This window comes from Lissotriton vulgaris, chromosome 12 (assembly GCF_964263255.1).
Source record: "Lissotriton vulgaris chromosome 12, aLisVul1.2, whole genome shotgun sequence".
Taxonomy (NCBI): Eukaryota; Metazoa; Chordata; class Amphibia; order Caudata; family Salamandridae; genus Lissotriton; species Lissotriton vulgaris.
In genome coordinates this window covers 50,490,215-50,515,533 of record NC_141700.1, presented here as the reverse complement: position 1 = coordinate 50,515,533, position 25,319 = coordinate 50,490,215, and the positions used below count along the sequence as shown (strand labels likewise).

The following is a 25,319-nucleotide window of genomic DNA, read 5'->3' as shown; positions in this document are numbered from 1 at the left end:
ACACCTAAAACATGACACAGAACTATTAGAAAAATCTGTTCTCCTATAATTGGAACTGTAAGCATTGTTGGCTCTTAATTGAGTAGGAATAACATTTTTAGCATAGCATCTACTTTGGGTTTAACAAGACATACTTCTTCATCTGTACTACCTTTACTAGTGTTAGAACTTTGTTTAACAACAATGTCCATCCATTTTTCTGACATCTCAGTGGATTTGGCAATAGCGATAGTTTCTTGCAAATTAGGGTCACCTATACACCACAATTTGTCCTGAACCTTTTTGTTCTTGACATGAACAATGATTTGATCACGGATCATTTCATCACACATGGCTCCAAAAGTACAGTGTAGGGTTAGAGCTCTTAAAGAAGTGAGGAAATCATCAAAAGATTCTTCCTGCTTTTGTGCCCTAGTATACATTTTGAAACGGTTCAAAGCAGTATTAGCTGTAGGTTTAAATCTTTTCTCTAATCTACTAAGAGCCTCAGTATAAACATTCATGGTATCACCACTACCAGTGGGAACAGATAATTGTGGTAAAGTTCTAAAAATCTCTTGTCCCTCAGACCCTAAACAGTGCAATAAAATACTTTTTTTTCTCTCTTCTCCCATGCGTTCCCCATCTATAGCTCTCATATAATTGAAAAATTCCTCCTTCCACCTTGACCAAGGCATGGGAGGATCTCCTTTTGACCTGTAAAAACTTAGCAGGAGGGTCAAACTACATTGTTATGGTGATGTGATCGTAATTAATAAAATGGATTAAAACACAGTAAAATAAGAAAATACAATTGGTCAAGAATAAATAAACTGCATACACAAAAGCAGAATAAAGAAAATGTCAATGTACTTAATAAAGAAATGCACAATGTACTTAAAGTTGTTAGAAGAAACGAATCCCACGAGTGTCTTCTAAAACTGAGTAGTAAATAATCTTGTTGAGGTGTTCAGAGCAAGAAGGAGGGAAAATATACTGCAAACGCTGGAAAAATTCAACTAAATGCTGACACGAAGAAGAATAATGAAGGTGTTTGAAAATCCGAGATTGCCGTGTGGGGTTGCTAGGAGACAACAAACAAAATGGAGGCACGTAACGTGGTGAAGGTTGCGCGCTTGCGCGAAGAGATTCCTTAGCGCGATGACGTTCTCCTGTAAACCGAACATTGCGCGAAGGATTTCTTTTGAAGAGTGAAGCTCCGTGTTGGATGCAGATGAAAGACGATGACGTCTTAAGAGCGTTTCCAAAAGACGTTCTTTGAGTCTGCAACGTGTTGGGGAATGACGTATCCTTCGTTCTTTCGTCACCGAAGACACAGGGAAACGAGTGCGGTTGCCAAGTGACGAAAATAACAACTGGTTGCCAAGAGCCGTGACGAGTGGAACAGCGAAGCGAAGAGCATCGAGTGGCAGATAACCAGTAAGTTAAAAGATGCAGACAATGTAGAAACAAGTACAAAACATCCTCCGGTTTTAAAACAAAACAAATTCCTCGAGGAGATAGTATTAAAAGCAGTGGAATAAAGCAAAATGTTCCTTGAAGAAAGATAAGATCAGAAAAGGTGCAAAATTCCCCAAAATCTTCCAAAGTGCAGGAATGGGTCCAAACTCCGCTCCTGTGCTGAAGATGGCTGGAGTAAGGTTGTCCTCGTCGCCAAATTTTGTAATAATCCAGAAATAGCTTGGTTTAAGTAGGTTTAATGTTCAGCACAGCATCACGTCCTAGTACAGCAGTATCCAAGTTACAACTGACAAAGACAGCAGAATGCTGTATGAGGAAAGCTCTGTTCAGAATACAGAACGTCACAAGAAACATAACATGGCAAATGCAGTTAAAGGGAAAGGGTTACAGATAAGATAAAACTTCAGCTATACAGAATGTAACAGAGCCACTCTTCTAGCCATCATGTGCAAGCATGTTATTGAGTGGCGCTGCTCAGTCATTCGTGCCAGAGGGCCCCTCGCCAGCAATTCGCTGAGGAGCAACCGGATCATCTCCAATGTCTCCAATGCCTTCCCTCCGCCCCTCTAAGCAGTCTCAGCCTCCACCGTCAGCCCCCTCTGGAGCATCGTCAGCCAGACCTTTTTAGGTCTCGCCTAGAGACGCAGAATATGTGCTACTCGCCATGGCGAGATCTGTTGTCGATTTTCTGCCAAAGGGGGGCAGGAGATGTGCGCACACCTGGACAGGCGATGTGTATGCCTCACCGGCGTTTCAGCAGAACGCGCGCATGGCGCGCTTCCACTTTCCCAGGTTCCTGCGTGGACATGGATCTGCCGCACCTGTCCGCTTTTCTAACCACACATTGGCCTGTTTTAGGGCCTTTGTTAAGCTGGTAGTTTTCATGACACTGGCTTCTGGCAGCCTCTGGCCTTCCTGTGACGGGGGGTGGGGGGGGAGACACAAGTGTGTGTGCTTAAGTGGTGATCAATTGGACCCGAGACCGCCAGACAGCAACTCCTATTGCTTCTAACAACGTGTAAGGTCGTCATTAGCTCCCCCCTTCAGCTATCTAACCCCCCTCCGCCGCACCCCCCCCACCCCGAGTTTCCAGACATTTAAGGCCTGACATCACTGCTCGTGAAAAGTTATTCGCAGACTGTAACCTTGAAAAGTGCATACATTCACACTACTTCGTGCGGCGGGTTTTTAGGAAGAAGGTGGAAAAATGACGCAGCTAGAATTACTCGGGCGTTGTGAAAGAGCGGACTAGGATTGCAACTTTCCTGGCACTGGTTTATTTTCCTTTCACAATTTAATTTTCTTTTGCAGTTTTATTTAGCACAAACACCACCCGAAGGTATGGGATTGCTTTACTTAAGACCGTTACTTTACACTAGGACGCACCACATTTGTAGACATCTGGAGATTAAGACATGTGCCTAGAATCGCAGGATGCTGAGCCTTCACCGAGACTCGAACCCGGTTTCCCAGATGTGTAGTCAGCAGCTCTGACCGTTATGCCACATCATCTACTTTACGTTTACATACACTTCATTGTCCTGTTTACATTTCAGATAAACTCCAGGTGTAGAGCAGCTTTCTTTTGTGGTCATTCTGTAGCCCTCAGTCGTGCAGGGAGACCCGGTTGTCAAAGAGCTGCATTTACTCACCAGGGATTCACTAATTACAGGGACCAATGAAAAGCCACCCAGTGGTGAACTACGGACGGGCTACATATATCTGTATATATATATTCTTAATGAGCCCACAATATGTCTCACAACTGTCTAGTAAAAGATGCATAAAAAGGTTTACACTTGATACATTGTGCCTGGGTATTACTAAAAAAAAATTTTTTGACACACTTGTCTTATCTTTAACACCAAGGGCCTGATCTAGGGTCGTACACTCCATAACCTTCACCTTTTGCAAGTGCACTGTCACAGCATTAGTCATAAGGCGGACCGGCTGTCTGTCACGTTGGGAGGGAAAAACCCATCAGCCAAACTTCAAATCAGACCCCAAATCTCTTGTCACGTTTTTGGCAGCTTGTCATACTGAGTGTAATACAATTTTAAAATATTGGCTTGCATATTCACAGAACTTTCATGTCGGCTGGCACCTCTTAGCAATATAAATACACATGTCCATATTCCCCAGTTCACCTACCAAGATTCAGTTCTGTGACTGGTTGAACTCGGACAACTGTAGTGATCTCATTACCCAATTCATCTCTCATACCATTAGGGCTTCAAGTGTGCCGCATCTCACCGGTGCTAAGCTCCAGTATTCTTTAGGTCTCGCCTAGCGATGCAGCGCATGCGCTGCTCGCCATGGCGAGATCTATTGTCGTCTATATTTATTTTATTTTTTTTTCTGTCAAAGGGGGACAGGAGATGTGCATGCGCCCGGACAGGCGATGTGCACGTGTATGGCTCGCCGCCGTTTCAGCAGAATGTGCGCATGGCGCGCTTTCACTTTCCCAGGTTCCTGCGTGGACACCGATCTGCCGTATCTGTTCTAAAACGCTCTTCGGCGCTCTCGTGGGATGGGTGTCTCCAAGTTGGGCTTGGTTCTGCGCACATGTGATAACAGTAATGAAGCGTGGTCTGTGCATCTCCAGCTCTCATCTGTCTACGCTTGAGTAATTTAGCCCCTACCATCCATTACCGCCTTTTGGAGCGGCACAGAGCGTTTCCGGAAGCCGGGCACAGCCAGGACCGCCAGCTGAGCCAAAAATTAAACTGATGAAGGGAAGCTCTGTGGCAGTGCATCTCAACCTCGGAGTGGGCGCCGTCATCGCAGGTGGGGCTCACGATTTGTTTTCTGTCTCTTGTCTACCCTGTGTCATTTCTGCGGGGTTACTTAAGAGCATTTTGCGTAATCGCCTCCTCAAGTAACGGGCTGTAATAAACACTCCTGTCCCAAGAATAGCTGCACGCACGGGCACCTTGCTTTGCTTACTAAGATGCAAGGTGTGATACGTTGCATGAATTCATTGCTACAGAAGTTAACATAGTATAGCACAAATAAATTAATTTGTATTGCGGGGCTTATAAAACCCATGTTTGGAAATAGCAGGGGGATGCAGTAAATACTATGGGTAATATAGGAACACAGTAGAGTTCACACAGCGTCTCTGAAACCTGCAAGAGGTAAACGTGCTGCTGCTCGCCTGTGTTGTATAAATTACTGTTCACTAAAGGATTGCACGTTGTGCTTCACTCTTCCGCTTTATCATAAGCCTTCCTCCTTATCTTCGCACTGTTTCCCTATATTAGAAGGCTCTGCCTCCCAGGTGCAAATTAGGGCCGCTTATTTTCACTTTCACATACACGGGCAGACAGCACCATGGGATCTGCAGTCTATAGGAAAGGGGAGGACTGTGCTTACATGTACAGAGGGTGGGCTAGCCTGATGTTTAAACCCTCTCATGGTACCGGAGTATGGGAGCCGATGCACCTTGAAATGTCACAGGCTTATGGCACCCTAAAGGTGCCAATTTAAAACTCAAACTGCTAGGAGTTATATTTGCAAGCCTCACACATGCAAACCTGCAAACCTTCAACTGTAGACTCATATTTACTTCTTCCTCTGCTAACAGTTTAGCCACTTTTGCCTAACATTTTATCACTCTACCTCCTCGTTCTCTTAACCCCATCCACCTTTCTCCCTCCGCTGCACATTCTATGTTCCCCACGCTTCTCATGTGTTTGCCAGCCCCAAACCCCCCCCGCCCTGCTAGTATACAGCATTGCACTTCACATCTTACAGGTGACTGATTACTAGCATTACACATGTTCTAAGAGAAAAATAGAAGAGGGCAGTATGTTGCCCACGATGCTGCTGCGAGTAAACTTCGCTATTAGCTGCCGTGTCTGTCTGTGAGTGCTCACATGGGTTTAAATTTAACAGCACAGGCTCAGATTTGTTTGCTACCCTATTTGTCATGTGACATAATTATCAGTTTCAAACCGGGCTGCGCTTTACACAGTACATAAACTGGGGTGTGAACCCTGCGCAATTTTGGTGCTGTGAACAAATTTATGAAGGAGAATGGGGATTTAGGAAGTTGGAGGTTCATTTAGAGCAAAATGCACACTCTTCCCTAATGATGGGCGAGGTGTCATCTACTGCTGCCACAATCATAATAATTGTGCTATATTTAATGGATTCTAACTCATTCTGCACTCTTCATTTGACTGCTTGCTAAATTTTTCTTCTTTATCTGAATATCTTTGCATTAATACAACATTGCGGCAGACACTCACTCATATAAGGATTAATTTGTGCCAGAAACCTATTTATTTGGGTTTGTAATCTGTTTGGTTTGATTAACTTTAACATGAACCAAAAGGTTTGCTGCAATTGTTGTGAGAGAACATAATAAATTGCCATTTCCACCGGCCTTTTAAATTAAAGCAGTTAATAAGTGCTGTGGTTGCTTATATGTAAACATTTATTTTCTGAAAAGATAGCTTGCTACGAACAAGGTCTACATATCCTTGCATGCTGTTAGACTTCGCAGCCTTGCTGTGTCTCTATTCATACATCTACTAAACTACAAAACACATAGATAAAAGACATTCTCATTTACAACGCCAATAGCTCGAACTCACACAAATGCAAGACCTATTGCATTGCAAATGCTTGTTCTCTGTGGGACCCTTTCAACCGCTGCCCCCATTGAGGTGGAGGACTCCTTGTCTGGACGCCTCGTTGGGCGTCCACCAACCACTCTCAAGCCCTGTACGTATGGTCAAACAGTAAGGCCTTGTCTTGGAAGAGCACTCTGAGCTTGGCCGGGCACAACATCACGTAACGACGTTTCTGACCAGTAGCTTCTGCTTCACCAGATCGAAAGTCTTCTTCTGTGTTGGACCACTTTGGTGAAGTGTGGAATTATAAGAATTTGTGTAAATTCGAATTTCACTCCCAGCCCCCCCTGAAGGGGTGACTTTTTTTTTAAGCTATCAACAGGAAGAGAGGGATGCCTGGAAAGATAAACCCACAAGCAAAAGACCTGTGAATGGTAGTCACAAGAGCCTGAAACAGAGAGGAATGTGTCTGGCTGTAAGAGGAGCTAATCTCAGTGGCCACAGATCATAGACCATTTCCCATCTACAGTACCTGTATCTCTGTGAAGCCAATCCCCCCAGCTTTTTCAGTGTTCTCTCCCAATGACCTTTAACTCGGATACTTTCTTACCTTTTTGTAAGTTATCATTGGCACTAAGGTCTATGGAGGTGCCCACATTAGAGCCCCTTTCCTGCCTGTCAGAGTGGAGAAGTAGAGGATGTATCTCCAGCTTTTTCTCTGATATCAGTTCCTGACCAAAGAGTAGAGTTATTACTTGTGTCTTATTGTACTGTGTAAATTTACTGACATGGCGCCTAAACCCTTCTCGGTGGTTGGGAAAGAAAAGCCTGCCCATTTGCCTAACTGGTAGAGAGGAATTTTGAAGTGTGACCTAAATAGGTTGGTGTTGTGTGTAAGGTTAAGAAGGGTTCTACAAGCATGTTGCAGCTAAGGTTTGGCTAGGCTTATATATGGATTGAAGAAGAGAGATGTGATATTGATGGTCGCATTTGCAGATAATTGACACCTTCTCGGTGATGTGGCTGTTGGTCCGTTGAGTGGTTACTAAATCATGTTCTTCTCTAGGTGCTGACCCGGGCACATTGCTTACCTTTAGGGATTTCTTGCTAATGGCCTGAGAGGGGGCAGTTTTCTTCATTGAAGGTGAAGATTGGCAAATACTGGTCTTTTTTATTACTTTAGCCATTAATGACCTGGTTATAAGCTGGACACGTTTTGTTGGATCTTCTGGGCGCGTTTCTTCTTGGACAGAAACTTTAGTATCACACTCACTACTTCCCGGCAATGTTCAAAGCAAATGTATTTGTTAATTTTAAACCTCCACTTTCTTAAATACAATTTACCTTTTGGGTATAGTCATGACACTAATATGGTAACCAGTTGTGAGCAAGAAGCTTATATATGAGGTGGAAGATGTTGAAAACTTCTCTCGTTTTCCTCCTATGAGTAAAATTGATGGCTGATGCAGTTTTCCTCTAAAAGTGCTGCCCTGCAGCGAGAGTTGATCGACTGTCCTTGTCGTTAGATTCTCTTACCAGTTTAGCGTACAAGGTTGAGTCTGCGACAAGTTGCAAGATGTTCGCGTGCATTACTGAGATTAAGCATTTCCTTCTTTCATCTGTGGAAGAAATTTGATGATTTCTGCAAGGGCTGGTGGCTACTAGCCCTCATCTTAACGTCAACAACATTTCTTGCTGTGAAACATTTAGAAATAATTAATTTCATGTAGAAAAGGTGATATTTTATGCATACTTACTTTTTGTTTTTTCATAGGAATCGACTTTAAAATTAGGACGATAGAACTAGATGGCAAGAGAATCAAACTGCAGATATGGTAAGGATTGTGTTTTTTAAAAAAAATCTAGAGTGCTGGAATGAGTAATTGTGCATGCAACTATTTGAGATGTGCATAAGCCATAAAACAATTAATTTTTTTAATTAATAAAAGATAATGCTGAGTTGCAATGTCTGATGAATGCTTACCATCTGCTTTCTTGTCAAGATTGTTTCCAAATCTGAATTTTTATATATTCTTTAAGTTTAAATGGGTTGAGAAGAGAGCAGTTCCGTCGTAGTTTGGTGAATAAGGGACTTGGGAGCTGATGAAACTGCTCCTTTGCCTTTGCGCACAACACGGTTATCTTAACATGTTTTAACCGCAGATATGCCTGACATTAAAGATCTCTGTCTTACCCACGACCACTCTCCTCCATTTTTTATTAAGCTGTGTTTGAAAAGCACTTCTCTAGCTTAATTCACTTATATTTCCAAATCAATGTTATTTTATCTTTAACCTACTCGGTGAATTCTGACTTATTGCATTTACAAGGCTGCAATTTCTTTTCTTGGCATTTTGAAAGACCTAGAAAGCAGTTCTGCTCTGTCAATCACAATAGGTGAAACTCAGCTTAAAATTGAGAAGCATTGATTTAAAATGGTGCTAATGATGTGATTTAAAATAAATGCAGTCAGGTTCTCTTAATTTCTCCTGACATCGGAGAGTCCCTTGCAAATACCCTTAGTACTTCAATGGGACGCACATTCTATCTAGGCCGCTCTCTGTTCACATTTATATCGTGTGGCTGTCTGGTCTGCTGATATTCGCATGTTTTACTGCTCCACCTCGGGAGATGTTACCAAGGGTAAACCTACACTTTTAATGTTTCAGGGACACAGCAGGACAAGAACGATTTCGAACCATCACCACTGCATACTACAGAGGAGCAATGGTAGGCAAAATAGTTTGTCATTTACCCTTTACATCGTTATAAATATTGATACTTGCCAAGTATTTTCTTGTTGCATATTAACAATGTTCTCATTTGCCTTTTTAGAATACTGTATACTATGGCTATCTCACCCTGATCAGAAGGATCGAATTTTAAGATACACACTATGTTGATGGTTCCCATTTCTTGCATGCAAATTTATTACAGGTGGAAATCCAGAAAATCTTGCATGGGTCTGCCCCTTTAACCAACATTGGCTATCCTTGCCATAGAAGACAAACCCTACATGGAGGGGATGGGTTTTGAGGGTTTGTCCCTAGAGTCTTGAGGGTAAGATGCACTGGAGGATTGTGCACTGCACTGCACTGTGTGTGAGGGACTTTTGAGGGCCTTCCATAGCCATGCCAGAGGTCCTACCTTCAATAACCTTATATACTTCACATTGGGGTGGGGCAAAGTGAACGTGCAGGTCTCTGATCTTTGGACTCTTTACCATATCTTGCCTGAGCACCTGATTCTGTCGGGGGCTGGTGCTCTCTTCATTACCCAGCCTGCATCCAGAAGGTGTTCTGTGTTGCCCTTACATTGGGCCTAGCTCATTTCATGTCCAATCCCATCCCAAGATTTGTCACTAGGCTTGCGCTGCCTCAATGAAGGACCCTCCTTAGCCTCGATCACATATAGGGATTTTAAGGCTGGATTCCTCTTGTTGCGGCCCCACTATTCAGCTCTAGAACCCTTCACAATCCACCAAGCAGTACAGAGCTGGGCTTCTATACATGCTTTTTGCTGAACCTCCCTTCAATCATTTAACCTTTTCTTAAGCACCTTTCGATTGGGCCACTTCAGAAACACTGTAGCCCTTCTTTTTGCCTTATTGGAATATCCCTTCACAAATATATTACAAGCCCTGCTACAGAGCCAAAGACTTCTTAGATTTTCTAGTGACCTCAGGTTGTGTCGCATGCTTTGCCCAAAGTGATCTTGTACCTCTCTGTTGCCAGTCGGACTCAATGGTGTACCATTGTTTGGAGTCCTATTCACTCTGCAATGAAACCTTGCGCTGGGCCCGTAACACAGGATGGTGTAAACATCCACCATGCAACCCTCAGTGATCCTGCCTGAGCCTATTAGTGACCGACATCAGAGACTCCTTCATGGTTTGTGGGTAAAGGATATGTGGATGCTTTGCAGAATCCTTTTCAACATCTGTTCTCTGTAATTGCTTTTTGTGGGAAAGTCTCCTGTCTTTAGTCAGATGGTGTTCTTTACGATTATACGTCTTTACTAGTCAAACTTCAACTCCTTGCTCTGGTTTGACAGCACAGGGTAGTGTGTACAAATCTGATTCCCCACAAAAGTTCACCCTGTCCTCTTGCGCCGCCCCTACCCCCAGTCGCCTGCTCTAGTCAAATTGAAGCATTTATTGGTTCTGCGTCTGTTCATGCCTTCCCTTGAAGAAGTTATTCAGGCTTAATCTGAGGTGTCTCGTCCCCTTTAAGGAGATGTGGTTGTGGGTCGGGGGGCAGGGTGCAGGGTTGTGCCTACCATTACAGACTTTAGTGATATCTATGGATCCTTTACTAGGTTTTGTGCTTTGGAGAACAGGATCTTGGGTATTGATTGGTATTGCCAATGATGTTTACCAGGAGTGATTACAGACCACGAAGACCCAATTTTAGTCCTAGTAGATTCCCAGTTTTGCGATGTTCTTGATGGGAGGGTTTAGGAAGCTGGCTCTCTATATAGTGCACCAAAATGAGGTCCACTGGGCAGAGATTCCAGGCGACCCTTGCTGGTTTACAGGGTTTAACATATAAACCCAAATGCTCTCTTTCATGGTAGTGTGGACGCGCAGTTTAAGCTTATCAGAGGATAGTGTTAAACATTTATTGTGTACACAGTCAGTAAGTGAGAGACACACGCAATAATGAAATCCGACACCAATTAATAAAAATAACACCAATTTTTATATGAATTTAGACACCAAGACCATTGTTATCTGGTAATTACTTTTTAAAATAGTGATTTTTCGAGATTTAGAAAATGCACTGTATTGCTTCTTTAAAGTGGTAATGTTATCCTATGGGAGGGGGGTGGACATATACTGGATTTGGATTTTAAGTAAGTAAGTGAGGGGTAAAATCCAAGGCAGCATAAACGGGTCACCTCAGTCTGCTCTGGAGAGGTGCAGAGGTGCTTTTTGGTGTTGAGAGCTCAAGTCTTGAGGGTCTTGGGCACACAGGGACACAGTCTGTCCGATCAGGCTAGAGGGCTCGTGTGCAGCTGTGCTTTTTCAGGCAGTGTCGCGTCACTGTAGACTCTCGCAGTTCTCGGTTCCTGCAGAAAGAGGCTGCAGACGGCGACTGGGGGACTTGTCTGACCAAACCTAAGGGTGGGCTCCGCTTTAGAGAGTCTCAGGACCACGTTGACTCCATCTCCTCCCTCAGACTTGTGCTGTGGGGCGCGGGTGCAGGGTTGCTTTGTGTCTCATTCGTTCAGAGACTCACTCCGTGTCTTGGGGGAAACAACCTTTACAACGCAGTCATTATATCGCAACATCCTTTACAATGCATGTCACTACAACGAAGGCATTGCAATGCATACCATTACAACGCATGTCACTACAACGCAGGCATTACAACGCATACCATTACAATGCATAGTACCCCTACACTATCCAACACTTACCCTACTGTTGCACCCCCTGGAGTTAGAATAGTCATTTTTACCCCTACACCATCAAACACTTACCCTCCTGTTGCACCCTCTGAAGCCAGAATGGTAATTTTTACCCCTATACTATCCAATACTTACCTTAAATGCAATGTAATGGTATGCATTGTAATGGTATGCGTTGTAATGGTATCATGCTATGTAATGGAATGTGTTGTAAAGGTAGTTTCTAAAAATGCAATGTAATGGAATGCGTTGTAAAGGATGTTGCGATGTAAAAACTGCGTTGTAAATGTATGCTTTGTAGCATCGTGCATTCGTGTCTTGGAGACCTGGTGAGGAGGAGAAACAGGGCAGCATGGCCACTCAGTGCTGGCCTGGTAAATCCTTACTTCCCTTGATGGAAGGTCTTGCTTTGCGCTGTTGGGAGTCCAGACTGGACCACCAACAAGCCTTGGTTGCTGAAACTGCTCAAGTACCCAGGATATTGGTGATGGGTGGCTCCTGGACGTCCTGGCATATCCAAACTCGGTAATGAGACGGATCTGGCTTCCTGGAGCACGAAGACCATTTTCTTTCGTGCTGGTCCTTCGATGATCCCGATAGCTGACAACACCGTGGACCGGCAGATACTTTGCGGTTCCTGCAGATGAAGGTGAGCAGTTTTGCTACTCCAAGGGAGACCTTCTCGGTTGTTGAGGTGCTGGGGAGTTCTTTATTTTTTTATTTAAACATTTTAGAAGCATTTTGTGGAAACAAAAGCAGCGTACGGCAGGGCCAGCATTATCTAATAGTAGACCTATATATTGCATCACTTTGCCAAACAAAAAAATACAATAGTGCTAGATAGTATTTTCTACAATACCAATGCAAAGAATAAGAACCAGCCCAACCTCAGGACCACATTCGCTCACCACTGCTACTTAACCCCCACAACAGTCAGCTCTGTCCCTCATCCCAGCTCGCAACATGGTCATGACCTGTCATAACTCGCCCTGGACAGGGGACATAAACTCTTAATCCCGTCTTAGGCAGTGTATCAGTTCAACTTGAGTGGATCAAGCAGATCTACGTAAAATTCCAGTCCCTCCAGCTAGGGAGGACCCACATCTAGTGAGTATGCTAGCCTTCTATCATCTGGGAGTTCCCGGCAGTCTTCCAGGCGAGGTGGGGATCAGGGTTTTGCAGGATTCCACTAATAACTCCTAGGCTCGGGCCATATCCAGTGATCCACGTCACTGGTAAGCCTCTCGCAGCAGCACCAAACACTCATAACTTGCCCATCTTTGTAGATCACTTTTCACTTTTCCAGACCGCTACCATTCGTACCTTTTTTTTGCTAAGATGGAATTTAGGGGTGTTAAGGAGAGTGAAAGGTAATAGCCAATTGGCTAGATACCCTTGGGGTCACTACACTCCCTAGATGACCACTTCCTTTGGGAAGTGGTCATCACCCTGACCCAGAATTCCACGAGGTACAAGATGGTGGTATTCCTATCTTCGTGTTCACTTCAGGCTGTCTAGAGGTGTGTCCAGCCTGGCAGTGCAACACTCCTTCTACATAGCTAACTTTCCCGCCTGTCCTGGTGCCAAATTAGCTTCAAGGTAGGGGATGTCCTCCAAGTTTGCATATTAAAGGCAGTGGGGTCTTTGAAGCTCCCTACCTTTTCATGGTAATTTTCCAGCCATCCTGCTGGCAAAGGTGTAAACGCCTCCTGCCAGCGCAGGCATTGTTTCTGACCTCTGATAGCGGGGCTTTCACCTCAATAGTGGTCAGAAACTCACCTGTGATTGCAGACTGAACTTGGCCAGTCATCCCGCACACTAGAGGACTAGTAGGGTTCAGGGTGCATGCTTCAATAATTCCATCACTGGAGTCCGTGTGGGTGTATTAATATGGGGTGTTTTATACCAAACACCATAGGTTTCAGTGAAGTCATTATGTAGCTGGGAAACTCTTTTTAACCAGTGCCCAGTACATACCTTAAGAGGGCTCTCCTGCTCACTTGCAATATCTTGTAATGGAACTGGACTTTACAGGGGCATATCTGGTCCTGCAGATATGTGCTTACGTGCTATAATGCACCATGCCTTAGGGCTCTAAAGACTGTTGTAGGGGTGACTTACATATATAGCCCATGCAAAGTCATTGGCATGGCGCACAGGATTGTGCCACATTGTGTTTTCAAATATGGTTTGCACCATGTAGCACAGCCTGCAATGGTAGTGCGTGTGTGGGTCTCTTAGGGTGGCATAACCTATGCTGCAGCCCTTCGGGACCTTCTTTAGTATCCATGGCCTAGGTACCTGGAGTACCATTTACTAGAGACAAACGGGGGTGCTAATGTCCTTGGCTATTTGGAAAAAAAAGACCAATTTGTTTTAAGGAAGGAGCACTGGCACTGAGGTCTGGTTAGCAGGCTTCAGTGCACTGGCAGAGTGGAAAGCCTTCATCCAGCAGCTAAAAAGGGGATAACGAGTGGGGGGGAGCTACTGCCACAGAAGCCCAGTTTCCTACAGAGGGCATGGGTGCTGATTGTTTTCCCTCCTCCTTGGTTGAAGAAAAGGAATTTGGTTACTGAGCTTCCTCCAGTGTCTGTTCGTCTGCACGCACCTCCCTTCCCTCCCTCAATTAACTTGTGTCAAGGCACCCATCTACATACGTGTATGACTGATCACACATTGCTTATTGTTGAATTCATCCCTGTAAAACAGTGTTAACCAATTTCACATGTTTTCTGGAAACTTGATTGTCTGGTGTTTTGTGTTCTGCTTTTTTTTAACTAGATTTGGTGTTTGAATAATTTATAGTCATTGACTGTATATTAATCTCTCTGTATTTTTTTTACTTCAATCAGGGTATTATGTTGGTGTATGACATCACAAATGAGAAGTCTTTCGATAACATCAAAAACTGGATACGGAACATAGAAGAGGTATTTAGATTACATCACATACTTTTGCTACAAGGAACCCCGCTGGCCTTGGGGTACTTAAACATACAACCTGTCAGTGTATGACTGTAAAATCTTGGAGTTTGATCGTACAACAATTTATTTGATATATTTTGCAGTTTTCTCACACAGCGAGTGTACATGCACTATGGAATTAGGGGAGTTATTGAAACCGGTATTAACACGTTCACATAATGTAGCATGATTTTGCTTTGGAGCACATACTTCCATTTGCGCAGTCGGGTCTTTTTACTTATTCTCTTCTTTGAGTAGACCAGCATATGAATGAGAAACAGGACCTGGCTAGACGGATCTCCAGCAGCACCACTCACCGGCTAGCTCTAGCCTCCTTGCAGCAGCCCTCTCGCCTATCTAACATTAGTTAAAATAGGATGCACTGTTCCGTTCTTCTACCCTCCCGCTCTAAAATGACACACTCCCTGCTCATTCGTTAAGACCTCTACACTCCTTGTTCTAACATGACCTCTTGTGATTTTTCTGCAACAGAACCCAATGCTCAGCCACCACCCCACACAATAAACACATTGAAGTCTTGAGGATGACACTGGAATGCATTATCCCGAGCAAATGATCACATGAACAGAATGTGATCTGCAAGCAACCCTGGGATTGTGGGAACACACACACTTTCCCGACAAACTGTAGTGCTGTCAAGCCTTGCGAATGACCGATATGCATCCTTGCCAATGGTAGTGAATAACCTCAGTTGGCACTTAACAGTAAGGCAGTAAGGCCCAGAAGTAAGTACCGATGTTCCTTCAGTGGAACACATGGTGTGGAACAAAATTGAGCTTATGAAGGATAAAGTCTTGAAGCTTCAGGGGTTGCTGGTGGTTTGGCCAGTCGGGTCTTAGCAAGAAAAATAAGACCTAAAAAACCTTTGTTCATTGAGGTGGATAAGAGTATTTGTCGTTCCAATGGATCCAGTGCTTTATTTGAGCTGGTGGGAGCCACCGGCGCTTATTTTTGGGGGCCAGCACTTATTTTTTGTTATCCAATATTTACTGAGTGAAAAGAGAGAAAAACACTTAGATTGGAAAGACGGCAAAACCGTCACAGAGGGAGAAGGCAGGAACCTCCAGGAGTGAGAAGAGGGGACAAGGAGTGACTGGTAGTGGAGTAATTTCACTGGACACTGACTCCTGAGTAGTTACGGGCTCCGGCACTCATTCTTTCACAAGTTAAGCGCTAATTGGAAAATACCTAGTAACTGGGTATGAGAGTTGTAAACCATTCTTGTCAGCTTGGGTGATATGATGTGGAAACTTAGTCCCCTTGATTTGCTATATGAAGGCAGTTACGCGTCTTATATCTTAAAGGATTCACGTGCCATCATAGAAACGTAAAGCGTGTAAAGATTTTGTCAAAGTGCATTTTACTGCAACTGGTTGTTTTCTTTATCAGTCTGATTCCGGTCTTAGAATTGTTGATGTCTTTAAAAAACCTTATCTTCACAGTGGTGGTCTACCAATTATTCGAAGTGCTTGTTCTGTTCTGCAAGTACCTGTTCAAGCTCCTACAAGTCCATTGACATTTCTGTGGCTTTAAAACATGCAATTTCTGATTCTAACTTAGTCAATAAAATGCCCATAGGTGGGGGTGAGGGGGGGGAAGTGTTTCTGAACCCTATTCAGCAAGTTGTTGAGTTAGGTTGATATTTAAGAAAAACTGCTTAACTTTTAAATTAATCACCTGTGACAATTTGGCAACAGAGTCAAACTTTGCAATTTACCTCACATATTAATGGATTCTGTAGCAGACGATTTTGATAATCAAAAGCTGTGCTTGATGAGACTAAGATGTTTCATGCTGAAGGCCAGGACTATTTGATGCTAGAAGAAGTTTTGGAAACCATCGAAGAGCATGGCTCCTTTTTCAAAGTTTGCTTGGTAATTTCTCCTACACACAGATCTGTCCCATTGGAAACCTCCGACGTTACTGCGATCTTGTGACAGGTTTGAAATCTGATTATTACACAGTTGTACACATTGCACAGCTGCTCAAACCTTTAAAAGTTTTGTGTAGACACAAAATGAGCCCAGGGAGCATCCGAGCGCTGTGTGCAATAATCCAACACCAACAACAGTAGTTAAACTGAGAAAAAAACATGTCGATCAACAGCAATAAAATAGACATATCAAGAGTTAATACTAGGTAGTCTAAGGCAAACTTACACAGATATCTTATTGGAGAGTAGAGGATGGAAGTTTAGGCACCTCTAACAAGATACGTCCCAGAAAATCATTCATGGTGTTCTTTTACAGCTCGAGCGAAGGTGTCTGTCTGAAGTGGGTGGATCGGAAGGGCGATGGGTCTGCCCTTAGGGGTGGGTCCCATGCTCACTGTGCCTTAGGATTTAAGCTGCATCTAAATGATGCCAGAATGGACATGAAACACTCGGGGGTTGGTTTGTGTCCAGTTCAGAGGGGTCATGGCTTGGCAGTTCAGGCTGAACAGTGTTTACTGTGGCACGACAAAGGCTGATTTCTTTAAGGTTGGGGTCTTCTAGAATGGGACAGTGAGCAAAAATGAAATCCGTTAAAATGCTGCTTAAAAATAATTACCAGAGACTTGGGCTGCTGGAATTATGCGATTTTGCTGCTTCAACTTTTTCCACATGATTATGGATTTGCTACATAACCCATCATCAGCTGTATAATCTACAGGTTTTAACAACATTTTGTTTCCAGCGAAAGCAGATCAAAAGTGATTAAAAACGCAGCCACGTGTTTTGCAGCGCAGTGTAAGGCAAAGGTTGACAGTCAGTCAGTCAAAAGATAACTTTACTTGGACTGGTCACTTTTCTTACTGATGTTTGGGTGCTAAACTGCTATTAAAGAGGTGAAATATTTGCCCATTCAATGTTAACATGAGTAAAATTAACAAAACAAATGATACTATTACAAAATGTGCTGCGTTATGCCAAATAATTTGCATTTTTTGACCACTTAATATAGCCTACCCTTCCGCATAATTTGGTTCACCACTGCTGCATAAAACGGATTAGTTTGGGCATTCCATAAATCATCTTGTTTTTCTCTTATATGAGGCAGGCAGTTTTGTACAACCCTAAGTTTCAAATGGAAGCCATCTTACGGAGAAAAGGGCTGATATGGTATGGCTGAATTTCTTGAGTGGCAACGAGTTGATAGCGTATTACAGAAAAGTTACAGGCGAGATCGACCCCTTTTGATGAGCCCTGTAAGAAGGGATTTGTTCAAATCCATTGATGAAATGACCTTGGATTGAACTACCTTGTTGAGCCCCCGTTTGGCTCAACCTGCCTGTCTGTTTCCCTCTAGTTCTGTTTACTGCCAACAAACTTCCCTGCAAGGCTTGGGCATAGCAATTAAAACCTTTAGGAGGTTACTACTGTTTGTAAGTCAATATCTGTATTTATATTTGGTTAATAGTTTTAATTTTGCATTATTTTATTGTTTGTTAGCATGCATCGGCGGACGTTGAAAAGATGATTCTTGGAAACAAATGTGATGTGAATGAGAAACGGCAAGTTTCTAAAGAGAGAGGAGAGAAGGTAATTGGTTTTTTATTTGTCAATAGTTCTACGATTTGCAAATGTTAGTCGCTCAGCTATGCAGTCTCCTTTTAAGTTAAAGTTTGTGGTTTGTATAGTTTTCATATCTCTTTGGACCCAGTGCACATCAGTCGAAAGCATCTATCCCCATGGCAAAAAGTGTGGGTGACCATGACAAAAAGGGGCACTTACCTACACCTTAATGTAATGTGAGCCTTTTTAGTTCTCTTGTCCTTAATGCATAAGTGGTGGAAGTGTGTGATGCACCATGAACAGAATGCTGGCTCTTCGGGGCGGTGTGAACACAGCAGGAGTATGTTAACCCTGTGCCTTTGTTTGGAGACGTACTGGTGGTTGGAAGGAGTTACTGGATAATATTGCTATAGTTTCAGACCGCTATATGCATGCACCTCTGGAGTGACCACCCATATTTCACAGCAGGGAAGGCAAAACACTAGGTGCTATGGAGCTCTCGAACATGTTTCTCTAGCACAAGTTACCTGAAGGTGCTCTTGCACAGGTCTTTGATGGAGGGGTAATGTGGATGCCGAACCCCTCCAAGCAGCATGTGTGTTAAGCAAGATGGGGTGCCTGGGTAGTAGCAGGAATGATGCACCCTCCTGTTGAGGAGGTTGGTACTTCAGTGTGGCCCTCCAATGCCTGTCCCTTATGAGACGAGTGATGATTGTAGACCTTGTCCATGATTCTTTAGTAGGCCAGAGCAGAAAGAATAGCAACAATGCCTGGTTTTCGTATGCAAGCTAACTAACCTAGCTCCTGGTCGATATGATTAGGTAGATGCTCTACTTCTGGGAACTTTTGTGGCTTCTTTTTTTTTAAAGGACCAATCCCCAATTTGCGTTACTCGCATTTAAACATACCAGTAATCCGGTCAAGGACATGCTTCACTTAAAAATCTTCATGGCAAACAAACAACCATGGCCCTTAACAGGTTAGTATTTCTGTTTCTCACTACTGCCAGAGAACTTTCAGACATTCAAATGTCCTGCTATCTATGTTGACAGGAAGGTGGGTGGGGGAGTGGTGTCGGGCTGTGCGAGAACGGTGTCCTATTTTAGATCCAGTTCCCTTGAGCTAAGTTGACACCTCATTTGGCCAAAATGATATATCAACTTGATGCCGCTTGTTGACTGACACTTCCTTTCAGATCTAAACCTGAGGGGAGTCTCTGAGATATGTGGATAATGTGCCTGAAATGTTCTAACCTCTCCCTAACTCGACAGGTACCTCAATAGCCATCTGATGAACAAGAGGTGTTATGCCTGATGGGTTTCAACTAAAGAAAATCCCCCACTCATTTTTCATGTCGAAACATGGTTTAGGTGTTTCAGATCTTTCTAAATTCTCAAGCACCCGATCATTCGTAGTCACAAGCTTCAAGTGATCCTTGTCAGGCGGAGAATCGCATATAACGTTAACGGTATTCAGCATACAAAACTGTATTCTAGACAAGCCTCACTTTGTATAACATATCCACCTCCGTAAGTGGATCTGCGAAGCATCCAGTGAGTTTGAGAGGCTCATGAACCCCCCACACGTGGACCATCGTAAGATTGTCATCTGACTTGTACTGTAATCCCACTTTCTGTGAGGGGTGTTTGCTCCCATTGGTATTCCCTTTCAGGAAGTCCCCTTTTTCCCAAATAATTGGTGAAAATGTCCTTACATACCAACATTTATATTCCCTCCTCTCATCGTGCATGTGTTTGTTATTTTTTTATCCACGTGTGTAACTCTGAAGATTATTAAATTTGTACTGTTTTTGTTTTTTTACCACACCTTAAGGGGTAGACCAAGCATGGGTGATGTTTTAGTTCTCTCTGAAATTAAAGAGGATTCCTTTTCAGTCAAAGGGGCAGCGGTAATAGATACCTAATTTGGGGCCCTGGTCTCTAAACTTCTTTTCTTCAACATGGCAAGGTGAAACCTGTATGCTACCGCCCTCCAAGACATGCATTTATACATGATTATAATAGGACATCAGATCTAATGCCTCGTCCACGAGTGTGCTTGCATTACATACTGCTCAGGATTCGCATGCAGTTCTGCTATTCGGTGTAATAGATTCACAGTCTCACCTATGTGCCCACCACAGAAGAGGAAGGGACCTGTGGCCATGGAACATACAGTAGCATACACCCATTCCTCAGTCGTGGAAAGAAAAACGATGTAGTTATTTACTACACACGTCTGTGCTGTAGTTGATGTGCAGACCATCTGTCCTTTTCTGAGTAATGTTCTATTTCAAACGTTAACACAGAGAAATCAAAAGTCTACTTGGTGCGGTGGAAAGGTGTTAGGTTTTAATCAGTTAGTCTAGCAAAAGTAATTCTAAGAAAGATTGTTTATCCTCTTTACTGAGTTGAAAAAAAGAAAGTCTTGTTCATCCAAAGCTTTGAGGGTTGTAAAAGATGTTGCATGCACAATCCTTCACGCGGGCTGTGTTTTCAGATACCCAATGTCACGAAGAAACTCGCATATAGAATTGAATGAAAGGAAAACATTTTTAGGTCTGGCATTGGCGAACGCCTTTAGATTTTAAAAACAGTATATGTAATATAGCTGTAGGGACTATGAACATCCCTCTTCAATCCATTGGTGTATTATTGTCACATTTTTCCTCCGCTCACTACAGCATACAACATGGAACAGTGGTTCCGGCCACTTCAGCAATTGGCAACCTTCACTCTGAGGTACAACATTCTGCTTGTTCACAGGCAGTGCATTTGCACAAAAAGGAACTACTTTGGCAATGTGTGCTGTTTGAGACCAAAAATTATCTCTCACACACAATAATACATTCATGGTCCAACAATGCAAGCATTGACAAAAAACATAAAAAGGCTGTCAGATGATTGGTAGGGCAGTGTGTGTATTTCCAAGTGAAAATCTGTCGCAGAGCAATAGTTTGATGGTATTACTTGTAGTTTGTGAATTAACCACTCCACCAAGGCTTAGTCTAAGCCAAAGCAAGGGAAATGATTAACGTTTATAATGGATGTGACTGGCTGTGATTAAACTGGTGTTTTTATTCTGTTCTTTATACAGCTGGCTTTAGATTATGAAATTAAGTTCATGGAGACGAGCGCAAAAGCAAACATCAATGTAGAGAATGTAAGTACTATAAGTTTTCTATCTCTTTGTTATCTATGGATTTGATGCTTACCTCAAGGCAAGTTAAACAACGTTATAGCAATACATTCTTAAAGAGAAAAAAAAACTCCCCAAATCACATTTCATAGATAATCACATAAGGAAAATAAACAATGGGGCTGTTGTTTCTTCTTTGATTCTATGGACTTAGTCTGCCTCTAAGCATTATGTACTTGACAGTCTAAACAATGTCTACGTCTGATGAAACTTCTGCCCATTGGTCAGCAACTGAGACTTGAAAAAAGTTATGAAGACACATATTTTTCTTTGTTAATTTGGTTTTCACCAGCACCGAATCCTGTGTTCAGGTCCAACCAGTCCATGACTATAACCGTCCATGTACCATTTACGTACATGATATGCAAGTAGCCCCTGACCCCTGTGCACATTTGGGAAGCTCATTTCCGTGGCAACTAAAAAAGATAACTGCTCGTTTATATTGTGTTCCATATTGACCTCGCGAAAAGGTTGCAAGGTCAGTTCCTTCATTCAGTTGAACAAGACATGTTAGTTTTTTTGGACAATGTAGCTGCTTTCCCACCACTTTGTTTAATTGAGCAGTAACTGGTGATTTGTTTTGACCGTTTAGCTGCTTTTCCATCAGAAGTGATGACCGGACAGCAGACTTTGAACCATATTAGTTCAGGTCAAGCATGGACAGCCTAATCTTTCCAGATTTCTCGCTGTACGAGAGGCTGACCGCGTAGCGTGTCTAGGCCTACTTTTTCTTGAATTACTCTTAAGTGCGCAAGAAGATAACGTGTCTCCTCACCTGATGGTTTGTTAATAAATGTTAGTGGCTCACATTTGCCAGTAATCGTTCCGAGATTTTAGTTGCCCTTTGCTGCCAAATAATAAAACCATACATTGGGGATTTCAGTCTCCTCCTTTTTACGAAGAGAGCATATAGAAATGTTTTAAATAAAGTAAGCAGAAGATTGAAGTCGAAGTATGTTTGGGGTATATGTTGTAACATTACGTGTAATAGAAATATTAATTTATGTAAAGTACACAAACAATATTGTATCTGCCAAAGAAGGAAGGTTTCAGTTTATCCCATTGCTTTAAACGCGCATTCATGATATTTGAGAGTGGATTTCTAAAACTGATTCTGCCAACTGGTCCAACATACCAGACAGTGGTTCCCCATATCCTGCCAGTATTTGCAATATTCGAAAGCGTACTCCGGCATGCCCAATTTGATTAAAGTTGTTTTTAGCTATATTCAGCTTGGATCTTGAGGAGAATCCAAACATCTGCACTACTGTTTCTACTTTACGTCCCAAGGCCACAGTTAGCTGCGTTGTATTTGTGGCACATTGTCGGCATATCAGCAAAATGTTATGCCTTGGTTCGGCCTACATGACAAAGACGTGGGCGGATGTGGCAGCCCTTTTAGGCACGCTGTACTATAGAGCAGATCCGACAGACTACCAGTCGCAGAGACTCTCACCAATGTCTCTTCAGTGTCAATTAAAACTGCTGGATCTCGTTAAAGATGGTCTGCCCACGTCAACTGCTGTTGTGATTGAGAGTTCTATCGACTGTGGTGTTCTCATTCCGCTTCATCGAGTTGCGTTGTCGAATCCACCCTGTTAGTGGCGGTGAAGTATGCAGTTACCAGTGGCTCTAAAGTAGACAACCTTCACCTTGGGATTAGTTCGATAAAAAATACAGTGCTGGGGCTGTTCGTCTTCCACAGCTCTGTGGCTCAAGGTTTTGCGATCATCCGCAGGATGGAGCCTATTCTCCCATGCTTGGAAAGTTGGACACTCCTGGACCCACGCCTCAGTCCTTTATGGCACTGAGCACGCTACGCTGAGTGCCCGGTGGTTTTTAATCTGTTTGTTTTTGTTTCAGATGGAGATGATTTTTCAATAATGTCATCAGTCCTGGGTCTTTATTTCTGCCCATTTCAGGGTTGTTTGTTTCGTTATCTTGCAATTATCTCTCCACTCAAAACGCTAACAAATTAGAAAACGCACATAAAACCGTGTTGCCTGCAATAGCCCCTTCCTCGCCATTTCTCTAAAGTTTTGCCAGTTCTTAGTTTTTATTTATCCATGGACAGCATTCCCAAAACGTAGCATCTTCTCAACTTCTGCAGTATGTTATTCATGGTGGAGTTATTTTCTTTGAATAGGGCACCGCCTCCATTAAAGACTAATATTTCATCTTCGACAACCTCTGCATCAGTGTAGTTAGTGTCTGCAAGTTGGACACATTTTGTCCTTTATTGATGACCTCTTGTTAAATGGAAAGTACTTGTTAAAAGTGTCAAGACTTCTCTACATAAATTCTCATTAATATATATGTATATTTAGTCATATGGGTCCCACAGCATCCGAGAGGCCTGATGCAGGAACACTCCAGTACTTGGGCAGTTCTATTAAAGGGGTCGAAAAGATACACCCTCTGAAAAAATGGCATCAAAAACCCGTTCAGCATTTCATGTTCCCTCATTCAGCTTCGCCAGTCTAGAGATGCCTTGTACTTTCCAGGTGACTGTAATAGATTTTGTGAAAATGGCCCGTAATATGGATGCAATGTTACAGGATTTTTATCCTTTCAGTCTGTTGCATGCCCTTCAAGACTTGACCAGCAGAGGGCATTGCAGCTTTATCCTCTAATGATCACATCTTAAGGTGTACGATGCTTCAAGGATGTTCCTGATTCCTTAGATGAGGCTTCTAGTAGGAGGATATTACTAAATATTTTCTGCAAATTAAAGAAAATAAGAACATTGACAACCATAGCAGGAAAATTAGGACCCATGCTTTCCTGGCTCATTATCTTACTACGTTTTCCTTGCTTTTTCTGTTCAACGTATTTCACCACATACATAAGTCAGATCAGTGTTGTGTAGTCTGTGACTTTAATTATTTTGGAATCGCGGTCCCCTTCACTTGTTTGTCGAGATCGAATTTGCATCATTTATCTCATCTCTGTCCCTCATTACTTGTGGAAGCTGTATTTGTTGATCCTCTACCTTATGCTGGTGCCTGTTCACTGTGGGTATTTTATACATTACCCTACAATTTCAAAATTTGCATGCCTACTTAATATTTGTATGTGGCTTCATGTGCAGTTAATTGGAATATTCATCCAACATCTAAAATTAAGCTTTCTCTACAGCTGGAAAAAATTGTTCTATTATATTCGTTTTCTTGGTCAAATATATGCTGCTGAGAATGGTTTGCAGCTAGGAGCCATAGAGTTCAATACCAGAAGAGCCAAATGTAGCCTTTATTGATAAGAGTAAAGCCGAAGGGAATAGCTATTCATGATTTTTATCTTTTTCTCAACTTTTGCAGAGAATTGATGATTTTGTCTTTTGAGGATGTTTAGAGATTTTTTCCCAATTAGGTCTACGTTTTAGGAGAAATGTATAATATTTGCTAGCCTCTTAAAATATGCAAAACCTGACACATTCATCAGAGCAAGACAATCTGCAAATCCCTAGGCCACGATTCTGTAAAGAAGTGCATGGAACACAACCTATGTTGTTGCTGCAGTTAAAAAAAAAATGTAAAAAAATATTATATGTTTTTTTAGGTCTCGCGACCTATCAATGCGCGCAAGCGCATTGAGCGGAGCGAGAATTCAAGTGCTCGAAATCCTCATCAAACCAAGGGCTTCTTGCGCTGCGGTTTTCATTAAGTTCACATGAATCACGTGACCAAACAAGCACGCGCATTCACAGCCGCACAGCACATCAAAGGGCTTCTCCTCCCCTAATTATTCATGGCCGGCCGCAGGCCGGCCGTACTTTCAGTTTCCCGGCCGCTCTGCATTATCAGGTACGTGTTGTTTCACTTTGTGTCCGTGCGTGCATCTCCCTCGTGGTTTTCCCCCACCACTTGTGTTGTTCTCTCCCTTGTGAACCCAACCCACCCCCCTTGCATTTCCCGTACTTGTCTTTATTTTTCCGTGCGTGCCTTTATTTAATGTTATCCGAGATTCACTGACGTGATGGAAGGAGTCCAGCTTCAGTAAACTTTCAGGGACATTTTTCTTTAAACCAACCTCCGAGCCTTTCAGAATCGTAAGGTTTGTCTTCCTTTGCTGAAAGAGCGGGCTTTGATACTACGCTTACAGCTGGGCTGCCGTAGAGTGGGATTGTACCATTGTATGTTATTTGTTTACAGCTTTTGTTAGAGCGGAAGGCGTCAATGGAGGGAAGCGCCT

At 42.9% G+C, this 25,319-nt stretch overlaps 1 protein-coding gene across 1 annotated transcript in view; it reads left to right on the top strand.

The window, feature by feature from the left end:
- Positions 1 to 25,319, top strand: part of RAB8A (RAB8A, member RAS oncogene family) — a 53,991-nt gene that overhangs the window by 16,201 nt on the left and 12,471 nt on the right. Inside the window, exons 2-6 of the mRNA XM_086947041.1 lie at positions 7,816 to 7,876; positions 8,711 to 8,771; positions 14,306 to 14,383; positions 17,868 to 17,957; positions 21,027 to 21,092. Coding sequence (XP_086803167.1) covers positions 7,816 to 7,876; positions 8,711 to 8,771; positions 14,306 to 14,383; positions 17,868 to 17,957; positions 21,027 to 21,092 — 356 coding nt within the window. The remainder of the gene's footprint in view (positions 1 to 7,815; positions 7,877 to 8,710; positions 8,772 to 14,305; positions 14,384 to 17,867; positions 17,958 to 21,026; positions 21,093 to 25,319) is intronic.